Source organism: Martes martes (assembly GCF_963455335.1).
Source record: "Martes martes genome assembly, chromosome: 8".
Taxonomy (NCBI): domain Eukaryota; kingdom Metazoa; phylum Chordata; class Mammalia; order Carnivora; family Mustelidae; genus Martes; species Martes martes.
In genome coordinates this window covers 132,865,908-132,879,099 of record NC_137895.1, presented here as the reverse complement: position 1 = coordinate 132,879,099, position 13,192 = coordinate 132,865,908, and the positions used below count along the sequence as shown (strand labels likewise).

At 45.0% G+C, this 13,192-nt stretch overlaps 1 protein-coding gene across 6 annotated transcripts in view; it reads left to right on the top strand.

Annotated features, from left to right (window-relative positions):
* CELF2 (CUGBP Elav-like family member 2) overlaps positions 1 to 13,192 on the top strand; it is a 505,935-nt gene that overhangs the window by 202,052 nt on the left and 290,691 nt on the right. For 4 of the 6 annotated variants that reach the window (XM_080810116.1, XM_080810114.1, XM_080810119.1 and 1 more), the window contains exon 1: positions 11,168 to 11,517. The exons of the other annotated variants lie outside the window; for them this stretch is intronic. In XM_080810116.1, coding sequence (XP_080666242.1) covers positions 11,444 to 11,517 — 74 coding nt within the window. In that variant the 5' untranslated portion in view covers positions 11,168 to 11,443. Of the gene's footprint in view, positions 1 to 11,167; positions 11,518 to 13,192 lie in introns of those variants that run through there. 6 annotated transcript variants of the gene reach the window in all.

Below are 13,192 nucleotides of genomic sequence, written 5' to 3'. Positions count from 1 at the left end.
TTGTTTGTATAGACTCTACAGAATGAAGAGCTTTTAGAGCGGCTTGTTTGTGGTTTTGTGCTTTTAAAAAAATTTAATATCTACCATTCATAGAGCTTTTTGCATTTTGCAGCGATGTTGGTTGGATTAAGTTAGAGATTTATTGCTTACCTCTCTGTTAACTACAGAAAGCAATGTATTGATTGAGACTGCTTGTAATACCATTATCATTCTGGCAAATACCTTGTTATCAGACATGCCTCTACAGTGTTTAATGCTGGAGGATTTTAAATTTGCCTGTTTGGTGGACTCCCGGAACATAGCAGGAAAGAGAAGTTAAGGGGCATATTTTTGATATTTAAGTAAATTGTCATTTCTAGCCTCTTCTTCCTCTTTTGGCATCCAGGTAGACAGATGGTTTGGAAATTCAAGGACACGTGAGAACTTTTGCCCTTAGAATATTGGTCATAAACTATTGTTCCATAACCTATTTAAGTTATTAAGTTCAAGGTCTCTGTGGAACAAATTGATTGTTGATATATGGTTATGTGCTCATCAAATGCATTTTTATGCAGAGCAAACATTTCTCATGTCTTCAGAAATCTTGCTTTTTACAAAAGAAGCACTGGTTTCTAAGGTGAAAACAGTTCAAAAAGAGGAAATGGAGAAAATCTGCTTCAAACTTCTCAAATATTGAAACCATTCTTACTCTCATGCTTAATGTAAAAGAACTGGTCCTAGAATGCTCAGTGGCCTTGATTTACATGAAAATCGTCTTACTAAGGTTGGTTTCTTTAAAGAATTTCTCTTATCTAACACTTGAGTGTCTGGCTTAATTGGTTGTTCTTGCCACAGCAAAATAATGAAAACTGTTCGTAAATTTACGAAGGAAGATTAAGGACCTAATTTTTAAACACAAAAGGGAATCACCTTAAAGGGGAAAAAAATTTTTTTTAAATATTTAGTTACAAATATTTCCTCTTGAATTGTACTGTGGTTCAAATTAGGGATGCTCTCAGTAAATAAGGAACAAAACGCATTCCGCATAAAAAACACAGTTAGGAAACAGTAACTATTTTTTAGAGTTTGGACATGCATTTTAATTTTTTTTAACTTAAGGTGAAATGTTATGAAATATCTAATTCAGAACTATTAAAATTAATGTTCCAGGCTAAATAAATTGCATTCTCAAGTGTAAATTTTCTGTTGCCAGTATATTCAGAGCCTGGGTGGACCCAAAAGGTATTTGTAAGCATAATAATATTTCAAAAGTTATCCATTGTGAATAGAGTGGATTTTAAATGCATACTTAATATGTTCTCTTACTTCCAATGGGATCTGGACTGCTCATTCCATCGGGTATGCCAATAATTGCTTTTAGGATGAGCTCATAAAAGGTAATTGGCGAAGCTTTATATCTGAAGCCCACTGTTACCAGCACCCCTCGATTCTGCTTTCCTGGGAAATTTTTATTCCAAACAAAGGCTGCAAAGCAATTTTTTGTGGTTTGGGAGAAAAGTAGTCCTCTGTGCTCCCTAGCTGCTTGTCAGTAGCACACTGAAATAAGGAAATAACTTGGAAGCCTCCATGTTGAATTTTTTGACTATATTACAATTATTTACCTGTGATCCATTCACTTTAATCCCTGGGTGGTCATAATTAGGTCCAAGAACAAGGGAGATCCTTTCTTACTTTGCTTCTCCTGTGGTTTGATCGATCACCAGCTTTCGGAATTCGGGGACCCCCATTCCTGTGTCCAGCTTGCGGGTATCTTTTCCTTTAGCCTCATGGGGACGGTATGAGGCCGGAAGTTGGCAAACTTGGCTGTATCTAATTGCACAGCAGAAAGAAGATATGTAATCTGTATCCTGCCATTAGCCTCCACGTGGGATGATCCCCCCCATAGTGACCTAAACAAATGTCAAGGTAAATTTTAATTCTAAGCCTCGACTTGCAGAAAAGGAATAGCAAAAGATTCAAACTGGGAAAATGGCTTCTTTCAATAGAGTAACGATTGTGCCCAGAGTCCCTTCACACACGAGCCTTGGGAATACTCACACAGCTGTGTTCGGCCGAACACAGACCGAGATCTGTAAGCTCCGCGTATTAATACTCTTTTATTTGTTCAGATGAAACCTCACATTTTTTTTTCTTTTTTAAAATAGGAGTGTGTGCTGTTGCAAAAATACGTCTTTGGGGCTGAAAAACAAAGAGCATTTGATTAATATTCTTATCTTGAACTTGATGGCAAGTGCAGATTGTGCTTGAATACCTAGGAAGTCATTCACAGAATGATTCAATACCAATTATTGTCATCAGGGGGGTTAATTAGGTGAAAATGTGACGGATGGAAAGTTCATTGCGCTCCGCCCTGGAAACGCCCAGGACAGGTAAAATGCAGAAGGAGGAGGGTTGTGTGGAGATGGTGGTTCTGGGCTTAAGGGGCCAGAATTTATAGACGAAAACCATCCCATGAGTTGGTGTAACTGTGGCAGTGGGGAAATAAGAAATGCCCAACTTCTTTTCTTGAATGGAGAGGTCTGTAAAGTCATTAACAAGACGCAATTCATTCATCGGCACCTTCCGAGCCCCGTAGCATTTCTCTGAACCTTTTCCAGCGGGAGAAAGTATGGTCCATTCTGTGGCGCAGTAATGCCTTGGTTCGTCTTCATCAGCCGTCACTGACTGCATTTCTTTCCCCACTTTGGTAATTCCCAGGGGCGCTGGTGGAGAGGGGCGGGTTCCCCCCCTCCCTGAAACTGCTGCTTCTCCGATGGTTATTGGCTTTGGGAGTTTTTCTGGACTCACGGTGACTTGTTCTGCAGGCAAGACCTAGGCAGTGGTTTGGAGAGGACTGAAGTTCGTGGCATTTTCTTAACTGACATTGGGGAGAGGGTGTCCGAGGAAGGAAAGCATGTATGAGGCTTTAATGTGTTGCCCATTAAGAACTGAAATGAGGGGGGCACCTGGGTGGTTCAGTGGGTTAAGCCGCTGCCTTCGGCTCAGGTCATGATCTCAGGGTCCTGGGATCGAGCCCCGCATCGGGCTCTCTGCTCAGCAGGGAGCCTGCTTCCCTCTCTCTCTCTCTGCCTGCCTCTCTGGCTACTTGTGATCTCTCTCTGTCAAATAAATAAATAAAATCTTTAAAAAAAAAAAAAAAACTGAAATGAGGTGTCCAGGGGCCGCAGCACCTTTCCAGTCACATGGTAGCAGTCTACAGAGATGGGAGTGACACGGAAGCTAGGCGTACACGTAAGAGTGTGTGTGTGTGTGTGTGTGTGTGCGCGTGTGTGACCCTCCATGCAACTCTGAAAAGTGCTTGTTAACCCTAATTTGGGATGAGGTACCCTTTGTTCCCACACCCAACCTTCTGCTTCATGCAATGTCGTTAGTGATTATCACGCACAGGTATGTTTTGTGGCTCTGTCCCTTTTTTTTCTGGCGGTGACTGATCTCAGCGCATTTTCTTGTATGTCAAGACCATCACGGTTAACAGGAAATGGCGTCTGTGGGGAGGAGATGACACCAGCCCGGAGTGACATGTATTACCAGGGCGGTTTGGGCTGTTACCTCAGCCCATTCCAAGTATCCACCCGTGACTGGCTGCTTGGGATCGGGGTGAATCACTGGGGTTTATAAGGCACAACTTACCAGCATGCCCTTCAAGAACAATAAAAACTAGGATCTCCCCCAGAAAATCATTCAGCTTGACAAACTTAGGAGGGCTTGAGGTTGAAAGTTGTAACAATGATACACCTACGACACCTGGCTTTTTTAAACCCTGTCTTGAGAAAGGTTGCAGCTGCAATGGGTTAAAAAAAAAAAAAAAAAGCTTTTGGACTCTTTGAACTGGCTTACCCATTCATTCAGATGTGATTCAGGAAACGTCTCTGGAAATGAAAACTCCCAGAGTCGGTGGTAAGAGGCGTGGTAAGTTCCAGCAATTAGGATTCATTTGGACAGTCTCTTTGGAAACTGACCCGATGAAAAGAGATAGAGACCTCACCCCAAGCCCCAGGATGCTCAGGGCCCGCTCTCTATAAACCACAACCTTCCCCTTCCCTCTGGTTTAGGCTTTTGGCCCTCAAAATGGAAGGTGTCAGTGAAACTTTAATACTGTCCGAACAATACGTTAGACTGACTCTCTCTTTTCCTTTCTGCCTGCCCGTTCCAGGTTGAAACAAAGATTGGGTCGGTGGGATTGGGGGGTATGGGGGAGATAATGATTGGAAGTAAGGAATAAAACCAAAATTTAAAAACAGTCTATGCCAGGCACTGCATTGGGTGGGTTTAAAAAATTTTATATAAGTTAATCCTCACAGACATCCGAGAGTGACAGGTAGACATGTTTCCATCATTTTAAAGATGAAAAACTGAGACGGAGAAAGGTAGAACAATAGTTCTGCAGGCCTACAGCTTGTAAGGGAGGGATTTGAACTCAGGACTCAGCCAAACTCCTTCCCCGCTAAACTGAAAGCGTAACTGTTGGGTATCTGACACTTTAAAGTCATCCGTTCCTCTCGTGCTGCCTTTGCACCACGGCCTTTGACTTGCACGTGCCTCAGAGTGTTGCCACCGAGGAAGTGGTACCGTAAGAAAAAAATAATGAATACGAAAGGAAAACTCGCAGTGGTGTTTGCTTCTGGCTTCTAATGACTCCCCTTCTGTCCTCACTCATCTGCCTTCTAGTTCATGAGGTCTTTGAATTAAAGCATGCTTTGCCTCGCTTTCCTCGGGCCTTAAGCTCTACAGTGGGAATAGGTGTTGGCAGGAAAAAGAGAGAATTTTAAAACATTATGAGGTTGAAATGTAACTTTCGGTCCGTCAGAGGGGCCAAAACCTGTCCTCTTACAATCATAACCAATCAAGGCACAGGTATATGTTGAAGTCCATCTGAGACATAGTTCCAGACATCTAGAAACTCACAACAGTCATCAAATGGTGGAAACATAGCAAGTAGAACGCATCAGGGTGTGAGGCAGAGGACTGGGAATTGAACTGGCCTGTGCAGTAAGAATGAGTGATGAGGATAACTGTCCTGTTATTAAAACAAAGCAAAGCAAGATCCTTAACTTCCTCTCCTTTCTTCCCCAGGCCCAAAGTCTTTCACACCTCTCCTGCTCCCTAACTGTGCCATATTCCTACGAAATAGGACAAATGTACCTATCAGCCCCAAAAGCGCCTTGAGACTGAACTATTGGGTAACGTAAAGGTTTACACTCAGCAGTGGAGATAAGATAGGATAGGACACGTTCCACTTAGCTTGGGAAGATAGCTAAGTCACCTGTTCCCAAAGACTTAGGGTAGTTCTTTTAAGCAGAAGAAAAAAAAAAAAAATATTTGCCCCTAATGGACTTTAGGGGAATTAGAATCAAAAGCAAATTTAAATAAAGAGTCATCTGGGATTTTCAAAAACTTCTATCATAAGCTAAAAATGGCTAGAGATTTGAACCATATTATAGGGAAAAAATAAATTTCCTGTACTCAAAACCTTAATGTATTTTCAACCTACATGTCATTTTAATAGCTTTGTTATGTAATTGCTATAGTAATAATTAGGTTGGCACATTACACCTTTTATTTGAGGATCATGGTGGACTTTGATTTTTCGGCATTTGTCCCTATGAGGAAACGATGGCCATGCACATGACAGAGGTCTAGCTGATGAATCAGTACATCAAATGACGCGTTCCCCGTGTCCATCATCAACTCTTTGACAGAATCAGATGCAGAATCAAACAGGTTTGGTTCTTAAATCTTCTCACGTTTTTCCCTCAGTTGGAAAGGAGCATTTGCCTTCGAGAGTGTGACCTGCACACACCCTGTCAGATGGTTTCTGGTCCTGGTAACCAAGGCTCTGTGATGGCGACCGGTCATCATTGTGGGCAAAGCGGATTCTTGTGTTTTGTTTTACAGAAACCCGAGATTTTGCCCCCTTCATTTTCATTCTTCTTCCAGATGTACTTGTTTAGGAAAAAAAGAGAGAGACGTTCAGGCACATGGGGCTGTCACACCTCTGGGACTGCCTCTCCAGCTGAGGTTTGGACTGTTGCCAAGATCTGCCTCAGACAGCCCCACCCCAAGGCAACTGGCATTTCCTCGTCCCCCCCCCACCCCCGCCACCTGTTGCTCTCTCTCTCTATTTCTCTCTGGACCTCATGTCTGCCCCACTGCTGTACCCACCCAGCTGTTGGGCTCAGCTGTTGCATTTCATCAAGCAGAAATTTCTCCTTTTTTCATGGAAGAACACGTGACAGTAAGATGAGAACTTGTGGCCAATCGGGGACAATCTTTTGTGGGGGTTGGGAGGGGGGATGTTGGAGGGCACATTGCCAGAGAATTAAACGCCTCATTCTGATGGGTATAAATGTTGTTCCTGCCGCCAGCCTGGCACCAGATAAGGGTACCTGGTGTAGTCCGACCCATCTCGGGATCTTCCGGAAGCCAGTGGAACATTCCTCCAGAGGTTTTCACTGAGTGCCTTCGTGTGCAGGGCACCACACTAGACCTTTTGCCTCTGCCCACTGTTTCTTCACTCTTCTCCATGTGCCTGTCCTGTGTCCTCACTTCATGGGACACACAGACTAGCAGCCTCCCCCTCCCGCCCTCTGGTAATGTCTGGAAAGGAATCCCCTGGCTCCCTCCAAGACAGCTGCTCCCAGTTCAGAAACCAGCTCTGGTCAAGGCGAGGCACACTTGCAGATAAGCAACCAACCACAACTCCCTTCACTTTGATAGTCACCTGCCTCCTCAGACATGCAGCTGTAGGGGGGAAGCTTCTGGCATTGCCTGGCTGCCATCTGAGAGAGAAAGCGAAGAGGGGGAACAAGAAGAAGGCAGTGGCGGAATCATGGAGAAAGGCAAGGGGAAGGCCAGGGTGGAGAGGGAAGTGATGAGCTGGCTGGGCTCTGGGTCTGACAGACCCACCGTGTTAGCATTTCATCCCCTTGGAATGGAAGCTTCTGGAAACTCTAGAGGGGCGTCTCATTTCGGAGCACGAAGGTATGTATACAGAGAACCATCTTCATTTTGAGGACCTCTTCAGAAGGAAGATAAATTCGCCATTCTGTATTTTTGCTTTATTAAAAACAGATTCAGAAAAACACAAGATTGCAAAAAGCCAGTAGCAGCTGTTCTCGAGGGAGAGTGACTACTTAAAATTCCCGTAAAAATGTAAAATAAGACTTTAATAACTACTTCATCTTTATTGGCATTTAATTTTATTTAAGTCATTTTAGGGATGTGACAAAGTCACCATTCCAGAAGCTTTCGATTGAAAATAGGGGCTGGGGCGGGGGGGGGGGCGCCTAATGAATAATAAAGTGATTGTTTTGAATTTATAATTGGTGATAAAGGCATTTTTAAGGGATACCTTTATGGGATGAAGAAAAAATATATTTAAATGTATCACTGAAGGATCTGTTTGGGTTTTTTTAAGCACATGAAAAACACCATTGTTTATGTTTGCAAGTTGCTAATGATACTGGAGTAAGCCAAGAACAAACACATGGCCACAAAGTCAGATACTCTCTCAGGTACTTAAAATTCATGTGGATTTCAAATTTATTGGCTAGAAAGGATGGGAAATCCCCTCATAGGGCCTGTATTTCTTGCTCCAAATGGCTCTGAGCACATTAGGCTTTTTTTTTTTTTAAGCTAAAACAGCTCTGTTAATAACATTTGAATTTGAAAATGTGATAGGGGAAAGATGTTTTGGATTCCAGTTTGTAATGGTGAACCAGAAGTGGAGAGGGTTGGGGGAGAGACCCTTTTGTGAAGGAGGCTTTTTGAGTAAACGGAGCAGGACTGATAGAACGATGATAGCGTAGCCGAGAGTCTGGTGCTTTTAAAGAGATTGCAATGTGTGACGTCGTGTATGGGAACAATTAAGAAATGGAAACTTGTCATAAAATAGACAAGGTGGTCTGTAGGGGAAAAATAATTGTTTGCTTATAAACACCAATCACCATGTCTCAAGCACCCATCTCTAAGTTATGGTTGTAAACTTTGTGCAAAAATGTTGAAAGCTCTCTAATCAAGGGACTATATTCTGGCTCATTGATGGAGTGGGGTGACAGCGATAGGATTCTTCTGGTTATCTCAGTGTGTACTCTGTGCACAAATACATTTTATTAGCACGCCGCTGCTATTGAGAGTTTTGTGGGTTTTGTTTTTTTTTTTTTAATGCCAGTGATAATTCAGTGCTCAAACAATGACCACTGGAGAAAACTCAGTTTGAGATGAGGCATGGGGGCGGGGGGGAGACTTGCTGAAACAGCACAGTTCCCCCCGATTGCCTTGGAAGGCCTCATATAAAATGAGGTCATTCAGAAACTTTCCCTTGAAGTGCTTCCAATTCTTGAATTGCCTTTTGTTTGGGAAATGAATAGCAAGTTGATTAAAAAAAAAAAAAAGACAATTAGGGAAGGTAGGGGGATGGGCCTAGGGAAGAGGTTAAGGTTTTTCTACAGTGAAGTGAAAACTAGGAGGAACCTTCGTTGTTCCCAACAGACGGGTCCCCAGTGATGGCGGCACACAGTGGTGTCCCCAACCAGGTCAAGTCCATGAGAGGGCCCCGCTGAGGGCCTCATCCCGTTTCTGGGCTGTTGATAAGATCCTTGGATATAAAATAGCTCCATTGAACCCGAGTGTTCAACAGCGGCCCAGTGGAGCTGTCTGCCAAAAAACCGACTGCCAAAACATGATACCTGATGGCTCATTACTGCATGAAAATTAAAAAAGGGGCCCCATTGAGTTGTTTTTAGATTTTGGTTTTTCCTTCTGCCAAAGCAGTGAAACGAGAAATTTATGCCTTTCATCAGGTGATATTTGGTTGGGTGTTTTTGTTTTGTTTTCGTTTTTAGACTCAAGAGCTTTTGAAATTGGTATTTTTTTAAAAGGGCTATTGTGCATGTGCTATGATCATGGAAACAACACCCTATGGGTGTGTGCTTGTGTGTGTGTGTGTGTGTGTGTGTTTTGTTTCTCTTTGGCACCTACATCAGGTACCTGTACAATCACTGTAGTATTTATGTATTTGGCAGCCAAACTATTTAAACTCAGCTGCCGTTCATAAGCGTTCCTTGGTTCTCATCGTCACGGTATCCAATGTAAGAGTGAGTTTTCTTTTTGTATCTGACCCTGGTTTTGCTTCTAACTTTAAATGGCAAAAGCAAATGTGCTTTGAAAACCCGGGTACGCTGTAGTTGTTAAATAAGGCAATAACCTATGCACTTGTAATTCTGTCTCTATGACCTACTTACACACTACTTCACCCTCCTCATAGTATGATTAAAAGCTGCTTGGAATCCACTATTGCCTCAAGGGATTTGAGGCTAGAATTTAACAAACTGCTGAGAAGGCTTAAGTCAGTAAGAAGGCTTCCCTACAGCTTCTCCCAACTAATTCACATGCAATTAAAGAGAAAATAAATATTTCAGAAGTGTACATGTTAATGAAGCTTCTTTTACCTTATAGAATGTAGATATGTAGCTTTTTGGAAATATTTCTCCCTTTGATTAATGCGCTTGTGTTTTGCTTCTGTTCTGGAGGCCAGTTCTGTTCATTCTTAAAATAAATTTGTTATACAGTCAGCTCATTATATACATTTGGGATTTATATAAATAATATATGAAAACCAAGAACTGACAAGGTTGGTCTCATTTATCCAGTTAATTACTTTATTAAGATTATTGAAAGACCAACAAAATTCTTATAATTTCAAAGGCAGCCTGTAGTAGCAGAGCTAGAGAATAAATGGAAATTAGTGCTATCAGGAAAAGTTTGGGTACTTTGGATCCAAGAATTCATTTTATTGTGTCTGTTTTTCAATTCCGTATAGGAACCGAGACCTTGTTCCTCAGAAAAGCAGTATTTTCAAATGAAGGTTAGTCCTAGCCCTACATTGGCCTTGGAATTAGAACTATCTCGGTCAAAACCAGATACGTGGTTCAGCTGAAGAAGGAAATCGGGTCCATTAAGTATGTATGGACTTAATTGAATACTCCAGGCCTGTTACTTCATAGCGCTCAGTCCATCAAGCCTGGATTTAAAGTTGGTATATAAATACTTCTTTTCCTTCATCATCTCCAAAGATGGTCAGTTTTCTCATCCCCCAAGAAGTTGGTGAGAGTAGATCTTTTCTCCATGTTATTGTGTTTGATAACATCTCACACCTGATACATCTGACTACACACGTGACTTAATTGTTTAACCCCCTGGTTACTGCGACTACATCGCCAGGTGTGAAAAATAAGTGATTACCAGAAAGAGGCAAACTGGAAACTTCTGGTAAGCAATTAATGATGCTGCTTTGCACATGACCTACGAGAAGTTTTAGGTACTTGTGACATTGTGAGATGTTTGGTTTCATCCTAATAACCAAACAACGACAACAGTGAGTGAGAATGCCACCATTTACTTACCATTCGAGAATTTTGCAAATCACTTGGGAAAATTAAACTCCCTGCTTCACTTCATTCGTGAGATTTTGGCCATTCTCAAGCCCTATTAGTAAATAGTTGCAAATCTTAAAATGGGTGTTGAAGTTTCACGTCCACTACGTTATAGATCTCACAGCTTTTCAATAAAGTCACCATTGGTTTTCGGTAGTTGTATTAAATCCTAGGAAAATGACAGATTTGATTTCTTCTTAAAAGAAAACGTGATTACTGCCATTCACATTCTCCCAACTTCGTCTTCGTTGTGGAGAGGATACAAAGGCGATGTAATTGTGTGGAGATTGAGTCCTCTTTGTCCTTAAAGCATTGGGCTAAGTGCCTAAGTGTCACTTGGGCCATTTATCTGCTATTTGCTTGGACTAGCCACGAATGCTTTATCAGTTGTTATTGTTAGTTCATACCCTGGCGAGCAGATGCCCAGAAAAGCGTTTCAGCAAACACCCCCGGGGGTTCCGTGTCCCTCGGGCTTGGGAGCTGGGTTTTGCCGGGCATGGGAACTGGGCTCTGGCAATACGGTGGCACTAAATCTACCAGAGCGGTTGTTCGGGCCTCGTGCCAGGCGCCGTGGAATCAGGGAATTGAGCGCAACTGGCCCGAGTCAGCGTGCTGAACTAGTTTGCCTTGCTGCAGGCTGGGGGCCCTCGGAAAGTCGGGCTATTTTTAAAGCTGGTGAGCTCAGCTTCCCCAGCCGCCGGCCTCGGGCGGGTCCCTCCCTCCGGGGGCCGGGCGGGCCCGCAGGGGTTAAGCGGCGGCGCGGCGGGCGCGGAGCTCCGCCTCCGCTCCCCGCACCTGGCGCTCCGCAGACCGTCGCCGGGGCGCTGGCTTTCGGAGGGGATTGGCGGAGAGCGGGAGGGGAGAGGATGTGACAAGTGCCGGCTCGGGCGGCCGCCGCCGGGAGGCCGCGCGCACCTGTCCCTGCCCGTCTCGCGCCGCCCGCGGCCGCTCGGACGCGCGCACAGCCGCCCCCCGCCGCCCGAGCGCAGCGCAGCGCGCGCGCCGAGAACATGACTTCTGCCTTCAAGCTGGATTTCCTCCCGGACATGATGGTCGAGGGCCGCCTGCTAGTTCCCGACAGAATGTGAGTGTGAGCCCCCCCACCCCCGGCCCCGGGCACGCGTGGCCGCTCTCCCCCGCGCCCTCGGCCGGGCGGCTGCCGCCGGGTCTCCTCCCCGGAGCGCCGGGGAGGGCGAGAGCGGGCGGCGGCTCGGGGCCGGCCGCCTCCCCTGGGCTTCGGAGGCGGCGCTGGGCGCGCGGCGAGAGTGTCCGGACGTGCGGCGCCGAGCCGCGCGGGGACCGCGGTCGGGGTGGGGGAACCGGCGAGCGGGGCGCGGGGACCGGGGCCGGGGTGGGGGACCGGCGAGCGGGGACCCGGGTCGGGGCGAGGGGCGGCAGGCTGGGCGCGGGCTCCAGGCGGGGACCGGCGAGCGGGGGAGCGACGAGCGGGGGACCAGGTGAGGAGCGGCGAGCCCGACGCGGGGTCCGGGGGTCCGGCCGGCGGGGCGCGGCGAGCGGGGCGGGGTGTGCGCGTGCACGCTCGTGTCATTTGAAATGCGGGGCTGATGGGGCTCTCGTGGCCCATTTAAAGATCCCTTCTCACCAAATGACCCGCTCCTCTGACTTCGATTTGCGAAGACTCCTTTCTGGTGGTAGGAAGAAGAGGAAAAAAAGGGGGGGGGGAGGGGGACGGATAATTATAAAGTATTAAAATAACCCGGTGTACTCTGTTGCAGAAATTAGAGGTAATTTTTACGTAATCATGGTGGTTTGTCTGATATGCGGTCTGTAATTTAATAATTAATGTGATTCTGGTGGTTTTGCGTGTCGTCAAACTAGGGTGGAGAGTTTATTGGGAGAAGTAAAGAGCTGGGATTTCGGAGGAAAGTGGATCTAATTTTTATCTGGCTCGTTAGTCTTGACAGGAAAGTTTGTCTTATCAGCTCAGGCGCTATGGGGTCCATAGCGTCCACTGGTATTCAGTCGTGTTACGAAAAAGAAACCTGCAGGGATTGCCAGAGCGGGCCGGAAAGGTCTGTGTCCATTTTAGACTGGGAATGTGTAAAATTCTCTCTTACCAGGCAAGACATCTGCTAGTGAGTCCGGGCTGCCGATGATCTAGTGCAAAAAGGGACTGTTCTCCTTGGGAAGAGTACATACAAAATGTTTCCTCTTCTACCCGCCATACGATTTCACACCCATATTCTCTCTGACACCTTACTATACCCTTTGCGATCCGTAGGCCATTCAGAGCTTTATGATCCATTTCTCTAGCAACTAACTTTCCCCTTAGGTGCTAGATTCATTTTCTAGCATGTTAAATGTTGGAGAGATTTTTGAGAAACTCCTCAGTGGCCAATTATTTGAGCCCCTGGGATTACCAAAAAAAAAAAAAAAAAAAGTGGGGGAAGGCAAGCATAGAATCTGTTCAGTGCAATTGCCCCTCCAGTCGATATGAAAAATGTGGACTTGCTTGCACACACGATCAGGTTCATTGTCCCAACTAAGATAATCACATAACGTAAATTAAAATATTGAACTTCCTTTTGGCAGTTTTCTCTGGGAAATTTATCTTGATTACTAAGGTTCCCATGATACTTGTTTTGCAAGATCTTGGTCCTGTCCCCCTGAATATAGACAGGTAGATATAGATAGATAAATGTAGTCTGTATAGATGTGTCATATTTGTACGTTTGCTATTGAAAGTTTTGTATTTTCTGCTCTCTAGAGGAGTGTGGGGGAAAAGGAATTGGCTTGAT